Below are 19044 nucleotides of genomic sequence, written 5' to 3' on the forward strand. Positions count from 1 at the left end.
GTTTATACGTTTGTATGTTCATATGTTTGTCAAAAACAAAATACACTCGTATTAAAGACACAATCTATAAAAACAAGCCTGAATATCTTATGCAGTGTTGATACTCAAGTAAACTAATTTCCCAAGCAAAAACCAATTAAAAAAAATTTGTTGAGAGCAAGACTTGCTTTGTCATTTAGATGCACAATAAAGACACAAAAATAACTCATATCAGATGTAAAGTGAATTTACAATTACAATGTCAGAACACTGAGAGATAAACACAGGCTCTCAAGTCTCAATAAAACTATGCTGCTGAAAGTGGAGGGACTCATAGAAACATGTAAAAAGATGGTAAGCAGAGTCTCTTTATGCACTGAATCCTATTAAAGCATAATACATTCATGTGTCAGAATAGATATGTAGGTTAAAAAGGACTTACCTTAATTTTCTTGCTGGGGGCTGCCTCCTCAATAGTCTTTTCAAAATGCTGTGCCAGTTCTTTAGTCGAGAGCCTTGGATAGTACTCTTCCTCCTCTGGAAGCAAAAGTTAAAATTAAATACATCCTGTGAGCCTCTGCAAAATGCACTGTAGACCAAAGAATGAGTTGTTGTGTGACACAGAACTAATCTATAAATTACTGCTGGTAAACTTACCCGTTTCATTGAGATGATTCTCGTAACTGGAAATAACCTCCCGGTTATGAGGGATTTGATCACGTGCAGCCTGTAATGTAGCAAAATAAATACAACAACTTTAATTTAGTGGCATATGTGAGAATTAAATAGAGTGCAACCCACAGGATCTAAATGATCAGTTCTGGCACAAATTTACATTGATGCATTTGGCAGATGTTTTCATAAGCATTTTGTTTTATCAGTACGTGCATTCATTCCTTGGGAGAGACATGGTGTTGTTGTTAGTGCCATGCTTTAGCAGTTGAGCTTATAATACTATACTGAGTAAATACATTTTCAAATCTCTCAACATGGAAATGGGGACAATAAGGTATCCCTAATATAAGAGTATATCTCACATACACAGTAGTTTAATTTTATCTTTTGGTTTGTGTCCATGAACTTTCAATGTTTCAAACTTTCAACTTTCAATAAAATGTTTCATTTGTAAAATTTCATTCAATAGATTATACAAAAATATGCATTACCACATGGCTACTTAATATATAATGCATTTTGTTTATTAATTAAGTTGTAAATGTTCTGCCATCTGCCATTTTTATCCATCAGTAAATTTAGCATTTGTATTTTATTTTTTTTTCAACTGACTTTTATATTACAAGGTCAATTAATAAACAAGGTGTTTCATTTATTTTCATTTAGTTTATTCTTAAAATTATGTAAATTATAGAATTTTTACATTTAATCTAATGCACGTCATGTGAAAGGGCCTTAAAGGGGTCATATGATGCTGCTAAAAAGAACATTATTTTGAGTATTTGGTGTAATGAAATGTGTTTATGCGGTTTAAGGTTAAAAAAACACATTATTTTCCACATACTGTACATTATTGCTTCTCCTCTATGCATATATATATATATTTCAGACTCTAAATTCTGATCGGATGAGCCACACATAAGGAGGTAAAATATTTTTTAATATAATATTTTTGTATTAATTTTATAATATATTTTAGCAATATAACATTTTTGATATTTTAATGTTGATTTGTTATATATTTTCATATTTTTCAATACAGAAAATTATTGTGAATTTTCAATGTGACCTTGACATCACAAGAACCTTTGTGGCAAAAGCACTTTTAACCTTATCAAGTGCAAAGTTTCAGGGTTTTAGTGTTTTATTTTTATTCTCTCAACAGACGCTGATCTGCTCACTCGATTGAACAATCAATATTCCATGAATGATACTACTGGACTATACTCTCACACCTATTTTTGCAGGGTCACTTCAAAACTTTATGTATTCCCCTTGTCCTCATTTCTAATCACTTTTAGCATCCTTTACCTTGAGATTATTATAAGGAGGGCAAAGTTATGGGTTTGAGTGCAGTGCAAGTCACTCTGGATATAAACGCCTGCCAAATGCATAAATGTAAATGTTTTCATGTGGATGTGATGCTGCTAAAACCTACACCTTCCAAATAACATTTTCACATTATTGACAATTGACTGGTTGCAGTGACATTTCACAGCAGATAGTAAACCGAAATAAGACACTATAGAGATTCAGAGCTATAAATTAAGAGCGGTATGATTGTCAGCGTAGCTCCTGTTGGTGAGATCCGCTACTGTTAGTGTCTGACTTTTTTGTGGACTTGTGAAGTTGAGAGTTATTAGTTATCAGGGCTGTTGGAAATGTCCGTACCCTTTCATCCTGGAGGAAGACCTGCTGCGAGACTTGTCGACCCCCGCTGCTGCTCGCCACACTCAGCACTGATGAATTTGACACCTCCTGCGTGACAGGAGACAAGGGCTGTTAGAGGATGAGACAAAAACCAAGAAAAGTGCTCACAAAAGCTCCTTACTCTCAAAATATCTTATCTGCACAGCCTTTTCTTAGTCACAAACAAATATATTTGTGTATGTAATGTGTTACCGCATTTCTCTATTGTGAACAGAAATTTACACAGAAAGTGATAAGCAAACACTCTTTTCCTTTTTTCTCATTTCTATCTATCTCTGGTTATTCTGACATCCATCCCCTGATTGCACCAGCTGTACTCTCTCTACTCAGTTGGACTAGCAGGTGACAGGGAGGTAAGTAGGCAGATTTGACATGTGGACAGACTGCCACAAGTCGGTTCAATTTCTGACAGATGCATGAAACTGCAGCTCACTGCAACTCAAAGATGGACTCTTCATTTTCTATCTAGTATTGAACCAAAAAGTATTTAGAAAATCACATAACACTTAAATACAGTGTTGGGGAAAGTTACTTTTAAAAGTAATGCATTACAATATTGCGTTACTCCATAAAAAAGTAACTAATTACGTTACTTAGTTACTTTTTATGGAAAGTAATGCATTACGTTACTTTTGCGTTACTTTTTAAATCTGGACAGGGCTTGCTTGTTCGTTTTTAAAATAAAAAAAGTTATATTTTTGGCAAATAACGTAACTCGCGTTACTTGTAATGCGTTACCCCCAACACTGCTTAAATATAAACTACTGGTCAAAATTTGGAATAATTAAGAATTTTAAATGTTGCTTTTTTATATCAAAAATACAGTAAAACAGTAACATTGTGAAATATTTTCCACAATATCAAATATTTGTTTTCTTTTTGAACATATTTTAAAATGTAATTTATTCCTGTGATGCAAAGCTGAATTTTCAGCATCATTACTCTAGTCTTCAGTGTCACATGATCCTTCAGAAATCATTCTGATTTGCTGCTCAAGATACATTTCTTATTATAATTAATGTTAAAAACCATTTTGCAGTGTAATATTATTTGTGGAAACTGATACATTATTTTTTTTTTAAAGAATTTAAAACTTTTAATCAGCAAAGGATACATTCAATTGATCGAAAGTGACAGTTAAAGACATTTGTAATGTTACAAAAGATTTATATTTCCAATAAATGCTGTTCTTTTGAACTTTCTATTCATCAAAGACACTGATAATAAGAAGAACTATTATTACTAACTGAGCACCAATAATATATGAGCAGCTAATGAGTATATTATTATGATTTCTGAAGGATCATGTGACACTGAAGACTGGAGTAATGATGCTGAAAATTCAGCTTTGATCACAGAAATAAATTACATTTTAAAATATATTAAAACAGAAAATTGTTATTTTAAATTGTAATAATGTTTCACAATATTACTGTTTGTACTGTATTTTTGATCAAATAAATGCAGCCTTGGTGAGCAGAAGAACCATAAAAAATCTTAATGATTCCAAACTTTTGAACTTTATGAATTGCATTGCATTAGAAAACAAGATATCAAACCAACAGGCATCAAATTCTGCAGGTTCTATTCTTAAAACCTCATGACTTATCAAAATGTTTGAACAATCTGAATTAAAAGCCACATACTAGACTCTACACGTTCTGTAATAAACACATGGTTTGTCAATATCATTTCAGGGAAACAACGTCATAAAATCAAAAATTCATTTATGTATATTTGCATGAAATCTGCATTACTCAAACACAAATTAAAGCTTGGAATTAATCTGTACATTTTCGTTTTCCATTTCATGATTAAGATTAGTCGGCGTCAATTACTGTTAAATGGCAGGTTTAATGGTTTCAGCCCTTGGATGAGCAGATTTTGTAATGTTATAATCTGTTCCACTCCCACTCCCACACACAAACACATGCAGCTGTGCATAAACAAGTGTGATATCATCAACAGGGACGAAATCAATACTAATCCATAAAAACAGCCCAAATACGCATACAAACACACACACGCTCATCATTAAAAGAGATACGGCTGACATACATTGATGTAGATTGCATCATTAAAACCAAAGGTGACTGAGAATCAGACCTAAAAACACTCATCAAAGCAACAGCACAACAGTGACCGCCTACTGCTTCAGCTGCTTGGCTTCTGGTGAAGCATTTTTCATTTTCTCCAGAGGGACTTCAAAAAACACTTTAATAAAGAGTTCCAAGTCATTAACCAAGCCAACCGGCTCTGAGATGAATCACAACACTACAAACTTTGATTCAAAGCAAAAAAGCATTTGAAATTGGGGAAAAAAGGACAAAGTTTATTTGAGCTACGCTCAGATGCAAACTGTTTAATGATATCTTTTAACTTGATTGACAAAAGGATAAAGAAAAGCTATTTGTAGGGCTGGGTATTGAGAAAAAATTCACGATTCGATTTAGATTCACAAGCTTTCGATTCAATTCGATTCGATATCGATTCATTTTGATATATAGGCAATCGGTACAGTAGGCTTTCAAGGAAAAAATACATATTTTATAGCAATTAATAAACTGTCAGGTGGTATATTAATATATTAAAGTGATTTATAAACAAACATTTAAATTGCATATTTAATTACATTTAAATATATAGTTCAGTCATGAAACTCTAGATGGCGCATTCTGACGGGGTGTTAACGTAACTGATGATATTCAGAGAGTTAAACGACTTGGCACAAGCTGATTGGTTCATGCTGCATATGCCTTGCATTTATATGGCTGGCTAGCATTCACTAAATATGAATTTAAAAATATCTTTATTTGTCAGTTTCAAATGTTTATTTTTATTTATTTTTTATTAATGATATATATCTCATTGATATATTACAGTGTTAAAAAAATTAAGGCCCTTTCACAAGACTCGCATCAACAGAACTTTTGTGGCAATTTCAAAAGTTTATTTATTTCTGAATCATTTTTAAATTAATAAACTGATTATTGACTCTTTGTTCATTTAATTTTAAGAGGAATTTCTAGTTCTCCATTTATTCCTGCTTTAATTTAGCAGGGAAAATCAGTTTTGTAAGATAAATTGACAGACCTTGAATAGGTACTGGGATCGTTCTCAAAAAAAGAAATGTGTTTTAAACATGTTTTGTTTAAAAGTCCTAAATATGGCTTATGTCATTTTGGGTTTTGTTAGATAATCAGAACAGAAAATAACCTATAGAAAAAATGCACACTGCTCTAAATTCTACGTAGATAAACAGACCTCATTATCCAGAAAAAGGATAAAATCCCCCCCTCAAAAATAGATCCTACATACCAAACACACACAGAATGTGACACAAGTTATAGTTTAAATATACACACGCCTCCTCCCCAACATGCACACACAAACAAGTTTAATAAATTAGTGTCACCACGAGCAACAGAAAGCACAGATAATGAGATGACCTTCTGCAGCAGAACACTTTGATCCTTCTCTCAAATAGCCGCTGCATTATACATAATGTCAGCTTATGCTCTCATTTGTCTACTCCGTGCTTATCATTTACAACATGCTTCTCTTTGTGAGCTACGGATTCCTGCCAAACTTGAGCTATTTTATGTGGTAATTTCTTCTAATGTTCAGTAAACTACACTTTGTATATGTCTGTATATGTTTGCATCTTGATTTCATAAAGCTACAAAAAAAATAAATAATAATAACAGAGGAACAGATTTTCTGATCTAAACATCTTAAGCAGTGGTTCTCACAATGTTATATTATATTTACAGTATATCTGGACTAAATATACCAAAATATACCACAATATAAAATGTATACTAAATATAACACACTTTAGTTTGGGGTCTAATTCTCACTATTAACTATGACTTTTGCCTCAGTAAACTCCTAATTACTGCTTATTAATAGTTAGTAAGGTAGCTGTTAAGTTTAGATATGGTGTGGATTAAGGGATCTTAAATATGGTCATGCACAATAATGCATTAATATGTGCTTTATAAGTACGAATAAGTAATATGCATGCTAATAAGCACTTTCCACATCATTATCTCCTCCCAATATCACTTGAACAAACATTCTAATAGCGTTACTGGAATAATGTTTGTTCGTAACTTTTGAGAGAACCTTGACAGAACGTTACCCAAAATTATGAGAACATTCACTGTTAGCGGAGCTGAACGCTACTCAATTGAAAGGAGGCCTGTTACAAAATTGCTGCCTCCGGTAAAAATACGTAAACAAACTAAAATTCACTAAAAGTTTGATGTAGAAACAATTTTCACTCAGAAATTGCCCTTTCACAAGGCCCTTTCACAAGACTCGCATTTATAAGTACGAATAAGTAATATGCATGCTAATAAGCACTATAGTGCTAGTACATTTACAAAGAACCGGCAAGTAACACATTGAATTAAACATGACATTTTAAAGTAGAAAAACTGAAATAGTATTTTCTTGTAAAATGCACTCCAACAACCTTCGAAATCATTTTTACAATGTAGTTAAAGGTGCCATGTGTAATATTTACATCGATCTATTGACAGAAATGCAATATAATATACGCAACTATGTTTTCAGAGGTGTATAAAGACCTTATTTAATGAACCGTTATGTTTTTATTACCTTAGATTGAGCAATTTATATCTACATACACCGCGGGTCCCCTTACATGGAAGTCGCCACCATGTTTCTACAGTAGCCCTAAACGGACAAACTGCTCTACACAGCGCGTTTCGTCACTTTGTTGTTCTTGCGAATAAAACACTGACACAATGATGAACAAGTACATTAATATTCGCACAGATTGTCATAGCAAAGTCGGAATTGACCCTTTGTGCACAGCTAGCCTTGTACTCTTCTAGGTTCAAAAAACTGTCGTCACTTTAGTCTTTGCAACTTTACAGATCTTCTTTATGCACCAACAGCTTGTAACACTCCAAAGAGAAAGGAAAACTTGAAATCGCATCATATGACCCCTTTAACTAATTAATAGCTGCAGGTAGAACATGCTTTTTGTAAATGAACAAATTTTGAGAAAGAAAACACAATCTATAATGATGCTAATTTGCATAGAAAGGCATGGTTGTACTTTATTGTATTTTCAAGCAAAAATGTTAATAAATAAATACATCACTGTCTTCTTATTTTAAAAAAAAGAAAGAAAAAACATTTAAATAAATGTTTGTGGTCAGTAATTAATTAATTAATTAATATTCTCACCTCAATTTTTTTTTGAATGTCTTTCTTGAATTCCTCTGCCTTTCATGCCAATTCAAATGACAAATCAACATGCTGTGGCTTGTTGCCAACTTAACTCAATTAAATTGAAAGGAAGCCAATTACTAAATTTTGAAGTGTACTGAATAGCATGCCAAATTTCGCATTTAAAACTGGATGAAGCGCATTTTAATTTGTACATCAATCAGAAATTAGAAATAAGAAAAATCTGAATTTAAGTATCTATGCTTCATAATATTTTACATTAATTGATTCACGTCAGGTAGCACAGATTGAGAGCCGCGGCTTTAGAGCACATGAGCGCTGATGTGTTGGCAGACGAGATGAGAGCACATCTCCCACTTTCTCCTGTCATTCTGTATTCAGTCTGATTTTTTCCCCCTCTATCAGCGAGCTGAAGCCACCTCGTCCCTGCAGGGCGAACAGAGCACGCTCAGACCCACTGGTATGGATGGGTGGACTGGATTCAATTTGGATCGGCAGAGCTGGATTGCACAGACTGTGACCAAAATTTATCTCCATTCTGCTTCTCTTACTGCAAGCAGTATCTGATTTTTTCAGGGGCAGGCGCTGCATGCATAATATTAGCGTGTGTGGCAATGCTAATGGACTTCAGAAGCTTGGGAGAATCTATGCAGATACAGATTTGACTTGTTATTGTGTCCGATTTCGGGTTTTGGTGTAAGGTCAGCTGTAAGAGGATTAATCTTATTCTGAAAGTCCATGCACACACTCCCTTTTCTACACCAGAAGTATTTTTGCTCATGTGGAAGTTGCATGCATGCTTATAGCGTCTAATACCTGTACCATAACTAAAACTAACGGCGATTAGGGTTGCCAAGCATACTAAATAATACACAAGTGTCCTGTATTTAAAGGAACAGAATTGCATATGATGGATTTGCATTTGATGAATGAGGGACACATTTGTCCTGTATTTTAGCATCTCACACCCATACACTTCATTGCATTTGAACTAGTTTTGCATCCAAGTCTTAATTTTACAATTGAATATTAGAATAGAAAACAAAAGATAGATGTGAAACACCTTTAGGATCAGTTTTAGGACTTTAAAATGTTCATAAGCACCAAAAAGATCAACAAAATATGAATGTGTTCTTCTTTATGTTCAGTCACGATTCTCTTGTGCCTAAATCGCCTGGGTAGAAGCTAGACTGATATGTGTGTAATGATGTGTGACACTTTAGTAAGACATTAAGATTCATTCATTCAAGATTCTGTATGTAAGTGAGTCAAAATCAAAGTCAATGCATCTCAAATGCATTTTAGCACTTAATTCTTTTCAATACACATACATAGCAGTATGCATATACTGTATACTTGTAAGCCATCCCGACGATTTGCTCAAATATAGTTAAAAATATATTTAATAATATATTTATTAAATAAAATAAACAAACTTGGCACAAAATGTTTAAATATAAAAAAGCCTGCATGTTCTTATTCATCGAAAACATTTTGTTGCAGATGCATGCGACTGCAATGCAAAATAACTAGGTTCCTTATTTGATTTTATGCAACCGTTCAAAAGTTTGGGGTCAGTACATTTTTTTTTATTGTTTCTGTAGTAATATTTTAAAATATTATTTAAAATAACTGTTTTCTATTTTAATATATTGTGTAATATTGATTTTAAATATAATATATTGTGAAATATTACTTAAAATAACCGTAAGTAGGAAAAAAGATTTTTGTCACTACAATAATTACCATTGTTTGAAGAAAAAAAATAGTAAAGTCATAAAAAACGTGTAAAATACTTATAATAAAGATTGAAGAAACGTGTCCAAATTTTTAACTGTATAAATATGCCAACATATGTCTAATATGTCAACCATTACAAATCTAAAAGGCTTATTTAATATTAAGTAGTAAAAAAAACTTTTAAAAAAATATATGTACTGTATATTATAACATATATATGTGAGATTTTTTTTTATGTTTATGAAAGAAATCTCTTATGCTAATCAAGACTGCATTTATTTGATTGAAACAAAAAGTAAAAAGTAAAAACAAGAACAAGATCTGCTGCTCAAATATTCCCTATTATTATAAACGTTTAAAACAGTTGTGTTGCTTAATATTTTTGGAAGAAAATAAAAAAACCTGACCCCAAGCTTTTGAACAGTGTATATTACGAGTTACAAATTTGAGAAGCAGTTTCCAAGTATCTTCCAACACTGACCTGCACAGATCTGTGTGTTTGGTGAATCTGGGTGACCGTGTGAGATGATGACATGCCCTCATTCTCAAACTGTCTACGCACGCTGGCCAGACCCCCAGGCGGGGAACAAACCTCGGCTTCCTCCATGACCTGATGAAGAAAGAGACAAAGACAGAGAGAGACCGCCTGCGTTGAAAATAATGCTAAGCAGATTTATGCTTTTACAAAAGCTGCAAGATTATGGGAGTAAAAGTGTGATCACTTGTCTCTCATCTTCCACCACTGAACAAAAATATTCATATATTCATGAGACAAAGTGGCTTACACACAGGCACACACACACACACACACACACACACACACACACAGCACAGATTCCAGCCCACATCTCATTATCTCTGTGGCTTTACATTTCACATTTTAAGATTTAGCATGACAGAATTATTTGCATGGCAAGATATTGTGAGGCCCTGATACTGTGAGGTTTCATTTACTCAGCAGACGCCTGCTGGAAGTGTTGTTTATTTGCACGTTGTCTGCTTTGTTTCAAAGCCTGCTTTATTTATGAATTTAGCAAATTAATTAATTCCATCCACAAAATTAACGAATGCGGTTTGCATGGTGCAATTCTATATTGCAATTGAGTTCTAAATATCAGATGTAGGATACAGCAGACTTATATGATCTGACATACTGTACAGTGTCACTCCAGCACTGCGATCCAGACACCTGAATCAGCTCTTTAAAATGATGAAAGTGCACTTGACTACACTGCATCTGGATATATGCCCGGTTATAACACTCTTCTCCATCATTTGATGTACAACTGTAGCCATGACCAATAAAAATATGAAAACAAACTGACTGACAGCAACAGTTAAAGGTATAGTTCACCAAAAATGAAAATTTGCTGAAAATTTACTCACCATCAGGTCATCCAAGATGTGGATGAGTTTGTTTCTTCATGGGAAAAGATTTGGAGAAATGTAGCATTGTATCACTTGCTCACCAATGGATCTTCTGCAGTGAATGGGTGCCGTCAGAATGAGAGTCCACACAGCTGAGTGGTGTGGATTATTGTGATGTTTTTATCAGCTGTTTGGACTTTCATTCTGACGGCACCCATTCACTGCAGAAGATCCATTGGTGAGCAAGTGATACAATGCTACATTTCTCCAAATCTATTCCAATGAAGAAACAAACTCATCTACATCTTGGTTGGCCTGAGGGTGAGCACATTTTCAGCAAATCTTCATATTTGGGTGAACTATTCCTTTAACATTAATTGCTGTAGGTAAATAATGTGTTTTGTGAACAAACGAGTTTTGTGTATAAATGCACCATCTATAATGAGCCCAATTTGTATAGAAAAGAGACATGTTTGTACTCTACTGTATTTTCAAAGCAAAAATGCTATTTTTAATTGTTACAATTTTCCTTAGACCTTCATAGTACATATTTCATCATGGCATATCATCCATCTTATAAAATGCTCTTATATTACAGCAGTGACCACAACTATTGCTTTAAATAACACATTGATGTATTTAAACCATTACTCCAACTTAAAGGAATGTTCCAGGTTTAACACAAGTTAAGCTCTATCAACAACATAACAACATATGGCATAAACACACTTTGTATTTTACTTTTCGTATTTGACTGGTAAGTGCCTTACTATAGCCGACATTATGCCACTAATACTACCGGTAGATTTCAACTTGTACTGAAGCAGAAACAGTAACTTCTCTGTACTTTTCACCCTCCTGTAGGGATCTGACCTCCACTGGCGCAGAGCGGACATGCAGTGCTGTTTTTAGCAGCCGACCAGAGAGAGAAAGAAAGAGAGCGAGACAGAGAGAACTGGGTTTCTGGAGAGGTGCTGAACTCCCACTGGTCAGCCATCATCACATTTCACTCTCACACTGTGACAAAGCCACAGAAAACAATGATGTCACTGCACACTCACATGTCCTCTCTACTGGGTGCAAAGAGGCATCCGGCCCCTCACCTCACTCTGGCTTTGGAGTGTCAAGGACATGAAGCTTTGTGTCACCCAGATTTGAGATTTTAAATTTGTATCATTCAGTGTTAATCTTTTTATTTTGCCAGTGAAGAAGACGAGATGAAGAAGATGCATCACAAATACACTGTTGCCTTGAGAATGCACTAAATGTAACATAAAATCCTAAACAGTCTCTAAAATATGGGAAATGAAGGCTTCTAAATGAAGTATATAGTAATAGTATTTTTTTCCTAAATCTAAAATTGAGTGAGCTTTATGCTTAAACACAAGAAAAACAAACTGCCAACATGTTAAGAAACCTAATTCAGAGAATATAAAAACATACACAACTGTTCAAAAGACTGGGGCTGTTAAAAAGTTTATTATGCTCACCAAGGTTGTTTTTATTTGATCAAATACCTGTTTTCTATTTGAATATATTTGAAAATGTAATGTATTCCTGTGATGCAAAGCTGAATTTTCACCATCATTACTCCAGCCTTCAGTGTCACATGATTCTTCAGAAATCATTCTAATATGCTGATTTGCTGCTCAAGAAACATTTCTTATTATTATCAATGTTAAAAACAATGATATTTTTGTGAAACCGTGATACATGTTTTTTCAGGATTCTTTGATGAATAGTAAGGAACAGCATTTATTTTAAATAAAAATCTTTTGTAACATTATAAATGTGTCACATTTGATCAATTTAATGGGCCTTTGCTGAATAAAAGTATTAATTTCTTTCTCTCAAACAAAAACTTTTGAACGGTAGTATAAGTGACCCTGGACCACAAAACCAGTCATAAGGGTACATTTTTCTGAATAAATAAGCTTTCCATTGATGTATGGTTTGTTAGGATAGGACAATATTTGGCCGAGATACAACTATTTGAAAATCTGGAATCTGAGGGTGCAAAAAAAAATCAAAATATTGAGAAAATCGCCTTTAAAGTTGTCCAAATGAAATTCTTAGCAATGCATATTACTAATCAAAAATTAAGTTTTAATATATTTACAGCAGGAAATTTACAAAATATCTTCATGGAACATGATCTTTACTTAATATCCTAATGATTTTTGGCATAAAAGAAAAATCTATCATTTTGACCCACACAATGTTTTTTTGGCTATTGCTACAAATATACCCCAGCGACTTAAGACTGCTTTTGTGCTCCAGGGTCACATATATTCTCTGAAAACAAGTCTTATGCTGTATCATTTGGTTTCTCAATTAAATGTTTCTTGTTTTAACAATGTTTAGATGTTTTACTGGAAATCAAGCAACAAATACTGTTGAAGAAATGACTGTGCTCTCCTCATGTAAGATCTCAGCTAAGGCACCTGAATCAAAACCACCACTGATGTCACTAAATCCTGTTTCTTAGAAACCTTTTTTAGGAGATTTCACCAGAACTGCCAAATCCTTGGAGACCTGTGGTTTCTGCATAGTCATAGGTCACTGCCTGCTGAAGTCCAAAGCTTGTCTAATTCATTTGGTCTCCCTCTCTGTCCTCATCAATGCGTTTGTCTGTCAACCGTTCTGTCTCCATTACCGGGACAAGGGGTGCAAATCAAACGCACACTGGTTTCTTTTGTGATTTGATGTATCAAGTCAGCAATTACTGTGTAAATCAATGAGTTTGGAATTATACATGAATTTGACACGAGCGCTCGGTCCTCACACAGTTTAAACGCAGAAGTCAGAATTTATCAGCCTTGATCGTTTGCTCTAATGAGACGTTGACATTACAAGTTTGCGTGCCGCACGAGTGCCTCATTTGCCTCATTGAAATGATATTGGCTGATCAATTTGATGGCACTCAGACAGCCGGATGGGAACTGCCGAGTAAATAGCGGTAGTCTGCTCAACAGAAGATCTTAAGGCTTGTCTAAATATGACTGATGGCTGACAGTGATGAAGCAGAATCACATAAGCCCCACTTACACCTGGAATTAAAGGGATAGTTCAACCAAAAATGAAAATTTACTCACCTTCAGGCCATCCAAGATGTAGGTGAGTTTTTTCTTTGGTAGAACAGTAAAGACGATTTCGAGCTGAAACCGTGGTCCTTGGTGAATCATAAAATGAAAATCTTTGAGAGTAAAAAAAGTATATCAAGGAACACAAAATTAATACCCGTGACTCCTGATGATATGCTGAGGTCTTACAAAGTATAACCATGGGTCTGTGCAAGGAAATGAACATTGTTTTACAACATTAATACCTGTAATCCAGAGCCTTGGGCAATGGGGAAATCTGATTATTTTCCTTGAACTGGTTATTTTGGACAGTTCATTTCTGGTTCAAATAACTGATTCAGTGTTGTAACGTATACGCAATTATTAAAGCACCCAATAATAATGTGAAATGTGGATGTTTTACATGTCTAAAGCATATAAAGCGAATAATCTAGTCTTCATCAGCTCACCTTTTTACGTAAACCATGAGAAACCATAAAAACTTTCATTTTACCCCTTCATTCAAGTGTTTGGTTCACGCATGCGTATATCACCGGCTCACCGGTCTTCTGTCCGAGTGGGAACTGCTTCCTCAGTTCAGTGACTTTAGGAGGAATTGGAGCTCTGAACAAATTGGCAAAAAGCAGCATCATTGGATCATATATGCTGGTATATTGGCTTATTTCAAGTCGGAGTGACTGTCAGGCACGTCCAAAAGTGAGTTTTGATTGAATAACTGTGCTGATCTGTGCTGCTCGAGCCATGAACTGTTTCAGAAGGTTCAGTTAAATTTGATGAACTGATTCATCTAGTTCACTAAAAAGAACCATTTAAAAAAAATGATTCATTCAAAAACCAGACATTACTCTGGACCGTTTGCCTGAGGGTCTGGAATACAGGTAATAATGTTGTGAATAATGTCTTGCACAGGCCGATCGTTTCGCTTCATAAGACCTCAATATATCATCAAGAGCCACAGGTATTCATTTTGTGTTCCTTGGTGTGCTTTTTTTAAATCTCAAAAAAAAAAACTGGTAGCTGTTGACTTGTATTTTATGATTCACCAAGGACCACAGTTTCAGCTAAAAATCTACTTTACTTTTCTACTGAAGAAGAAAAAAAGTCACCTACATCTTGAATGGCCTGAGGGTGAGTAAATTAACAGCAAATTTTCATTTTCGGGTGAACTATCCCTTTAAAATATGTCTTGTGCAATTCATTCACAAGTGGTACGATTGCTGTTTACATCTGGTTTTTCCATCCCAAATGAGTCTCCTTTGATCGGATTTCACCCGTGTGTGCGTGTGTGAAGCGTACCGAACTGGAGAAGCCTGCTCTGTCCTGTTTAGAAACCGCCGCCTGGTACACAGCCATGCGGTTCTTCAGTGGGACAGGTTCGGAGTGGGCGCTCTCGTCCAGCGCGCCTGTCCTGGATGCTGCGACGCTACCTGCAGATGGAAAGAAATCAACAAACAAAAACCAATTAGATTTGAATATTTTCAGAAGAAAAATAGAGTGGTGCTTGTCCGTGCAATAAAAAAAAAAATCATTGCTACAATGTTAGGGTGTCCTGGGTGGATGTTAGGGTGATTTGCGTGGTTGCTAAATGATCTGAGTGGCTGCTAAAGGGTTGCTAGGATCTTCGGCACGGTTGCTGGGTGTATTAGTTGGTTGCTAGTGTCTTCTGGGTGGTTGCTAAGTAGTTGCTAGGCAGTTCTCAGCGTGACCTGAGTGGTTGCAAAGGGGTTGCCAGGGTCCTCTGGATTGATTGTTAATTGGTTGCTAGGATGTTATGAGTAGTTTCCAGGGTCATCAGGGTGGTTGCTAACTGGCTGATAGGGTGTTTTGGGTGGTTGCTTAATTGTCCTGGTTGGTTTCTAGGATCCTCTGGGTGGTTGCTAAAAGATTGCTAGGGTATTTTTTGGTGGTTCTAGGGTGTTATGCATGTTTTAGGGTCTTAGGAGTGGTTAGGTGGGTACTAGGGAGTTGCTATGCAGTTCTATGTGGTTGCTAGGGTATTCTTGTAGTTTCTAGAGTCTTCTGGGTGGTTGCTAAATGAGTTGCTAGGCTGAATCATATGAGTGACTGCTAGGATGTTCTTGGTGGTTGCTAACTGGTTTCTAGGGTATTCTGGGTGGTTGCTAAAAGAGCTGCTATGCTGAATCATGAGTGACTACTAGGGTGTTCTGGGTAGTTGCTAACTGGTTGCTAGGGAATTTTGGGTGGTTGATGAGTTATTTGAGTGGTTGCTATGGTATTCTGGGTGGTTGCTGGGGTTTTGGGTAGTTTCTAGGGTGTTCTGAGTTGTTGCTAAATTGCTGTTTTGGGTGGTTGTAAAATTGTCCTGGGTGGTATCTAGGATGTTCTGAGTTGTTGCTAACTGGTTGCTAGGATGTTATGGGTAGTTTCTAGGGTGTTCTGTGTAGTTGCTAACTGGTTGATAGGGTGTTTTGGGTGTTTTTGGATCTTAGAAGTGGTTAGGTGGTTACTAAGGAGTTGCTAGGCAGTTCTGGCAGGTTGCAGAGTTATTTGAGTGGTTGCTAGGGGCTTATGTGTGGTTGCTAGTGCTTTCTGGGTGGTTGCCAAGTGATCTGAATGGTTGCTAAGGGTTTGCTAGAGTTACTAGAGTTTAACTCTAGAGTTTTGCTAGAGTTACTAGCAGCTATTTGTTTGCTAGTCTTCTGGGTGGTTGCTAAGGAGTTGCTAGGGTTTTCTGAGTGGTTGCTAACTGGTTGCTAAAGTGTTTCAGGTGGTTTATAGACCTTATGTAGCTCTGCCCCTTTTCAGCTTTGTGCTCGTTGTCTTCTGTTTTCCAGTTTGTATTTCAACAGCGTGAAGGTATGGTCGTACGAATTTATGAATGATCCGCTCATTTTAAAAACTTTCTGGTTGACTGACATTTGTTATGTCATTACTTTGAACATTACAATGCACATGATAACTTTCGTTAACTCTACAATAAGTAAATCCACTTCACCAGCTGATTTCTCTTCCATAGCGATGCTATAGAGCAGTGGTCTTCACTATTTTTTTCATGGGAGCCGCACTGATAGGGCAAAGTCAATCGGAGAGCCACTTTTACCGCGAAGTATCAAAAGCTGCATCCAGTCATAAATAGCATCAGCTTGGCGAGCCGCGCAATGAGTAACACTGCTATAGAGCTACAGCAAAAAAGGGAAGTTCAAAGAGAACATTAATAAAGATGGCTGTGCACTTGTTTCTCTGACACATAAGGTCTATAAGGTGTTCTGGATGGTTGCTAACTGGTTGCTAGGGAGTTTCGGGTGGTTTATAGGGTATTCTGGGTGGTTGCTAGTGTTTTGGGGGGTTTCTAGGTTCTTCTGGGTGGTTGGTAGGGCTGTGCAATATATATTGTTTACGATAATATCATAATTGTTGTTTAAACGATATGCGATTTGACATTATCAAGTATGTCAAAAAAAAAAAAAACAGAATATGAAGAATATCAAAAGCTTTGGGAGTCAGCTGTCCACGGCAGTCCTACTGTAAACCTATCAAAATACCAGCACAATAACACACTCAGCAAAATAATGTCTAATTATCATTATTGACCAAATTCCAGAAATTATCGAGATATCATTTTTTCATTTTTACACACTCCTAAGTGTTTGCTAGGATGTTTTACGTACAGGCCCAGGTCAAAACCTGCCACAGAAAAGTAACAGCACACCTCTCTCCGTCTGTAGCACAAACGGTGAAAGATTAAAAACTTAACATTCAGGGTTTGTTCAAACCACCATGCGTAAATATGAACAATACTAATAGTGATGCTTGACTTGGCAAACACTACCAAATTAAACCAGGTCATTAGTGCATACAAGCAAGATTAGCTGCAGGGCATATTGAAAAAGAGTCAAAAGAGTGTCTATAATTTATCCCTTGATGAATATATAAATCTGCATTACTATTTGAATGTTTTATCCGCAGATTTATAGGTCCTCACTTTGTTAAATCAACGCATAGATTAATGCACCAGGTTTTTAAGGTGGAACGTGTCTCTAAAAACTTCAATAAAGACTGATTACAGCAATCTGGGAGTCATACAGAGGCTTCATTAAGACTTTAATTGTGTTGCTCATTAAAAAAGAAGATAAATTGCTTTATCTACAACAAATGACAGTTCACTAATGACTCGACAATAAAATGACATAACATTCTGCACTCGACAGCCCAGGCTAAATTGAATAATCAGGAATCCTGTTCAGTATTCAGCCAAGCACCTTACAAGGAGTTCATATTCTTGGATGCAGAGCAGATACGGGTTTAATATCACATGCGACCACAGGTCATATTTGCAAAGGTCAAATGGCTGGTCCTACATTTAACTGTGAGAGTTTGCATAGCTATCCAGGTTGCAATTCTAGCTAAGACAACAGGCTATCCATCAACGCCGTCTCAAAGGCCAGCCACCTCGGAGTCGGTTTTAGGATGAAGTAATGCTGTATTTCTAACAAGCCTAAACATAGCCGGAGGTGAGACCTTAATGAGAAAACATTGCGAGGTGGGGGAGGAACTTTCACGACCGAAGGCTTTCTCACTTCCATCCAGAAGCATCACTGAGATCAATTGCACCGTCAGCCCATCACTAACCCAATTAGACATTGTCGAATATGAAGACGTGTCTCTCTGGCTGCTGTAAAACCTCATTAAGGTAATGAGCTGTTGGCAGCTCGAACCGAGCATCTAATTCCACCCTCGGTGTTAGTGCATGTTTATATTGACGTATAGGCAAAGAAAATTGCACTAATGTGGGTGTACAACTACTCAATTCCTCCAAAGGACTCAAATTTAAACTGAATTAGAGGTGTGTAATAGTCTGTCACATGTGACTGAACATGTTTCTGGCATACAGCACAGCTAATGCAGTTTTGTAGTGATTGTTGAGATATTTTTTCAATCCTCTATGATAAACTCTGTACCAAAACCTACCAAGCTGCCTACCTAGACAGCGTTTTAGGGTGCTCCTGTATTCATACAGAATTCAATTTATGCACTGCAATTAGCACTAAGAAAAAATCCACCAAAAATTGCAAGAGAACTGTCAATTATCAATTTAATACAAAATAAATTAATATTAATTGACACGTACACCATAATTACACATTTTTTAGAAGTTGCAAATAAAACAGCAATTGCTGAAGTATGTTTACAAAAAAATAGTTTCAGTCTTTCAACTTCAAAATTTCATGTTTAATCTTTAATTTAGTTAATTGCCATTTCTTTGTAATTATTTGAGTGATTTCTGAGTGAAAATTGTTTCAAA

At 35.7% G+C, this 19044-nt stretch overlaps 1 protein-coding gene across 1 annotated transcript in view; it reads right to left on the bottom strand.

The window, feature by feature from the left end:
• The window catches only part of LOC107755197 (xin actin-binding repeat-containing protein 2-like), a 31323-nt gene extending 12940 nt beyond the window's left edge, over window positions 1-18383 (bottom strand). Inside the window, exons 1-6 of the mRNA XM_016571916.1 lie at window positions 18320-18383; window positions 15078-15208; window positions 9812-9940; window positions 2326-2412; window positions 637-706; window positions 422-516 (exon numbers count right to left, since the gene is read on the bottom strand). Coding sequence (XP_016427402.1) covers window positions 422-516; window positions 637-706; window positions 2326-2412; window positions 9812-9940; window positions 15078-15208; window positions 18320-18383 — 576 coding nt within the window. The remainder of the gene's footprint in view (window positions 1-421; window positions 517-636; window positions 707-2325; window positions 2413-9811; window positions 9941-15077; window positions 15209-18319) is intronic.
• Window positions 18384-19044: the final 661 nt, after the last annotated feature.

This window comes from Sinocyclocheilus rhinocerous, unplaced genomic scaffold, assembly GCF_001515625.1.
Source record: "Sinocyclocheilus rhinocerous isolate Xijiao unplaced genomic scaffold, SAMN03320098_v1.1 scaffold2187, whole genome shotgun sequence".
NCBI classification, from domain to species: domain Eukaryota; kingdom Metazoa; phylum Chordata; class Actinopteri; order Cypriniformes; family Cyprinidae; genus Sinocyclocheilus; species Sinocyclocheilus rhinocerous.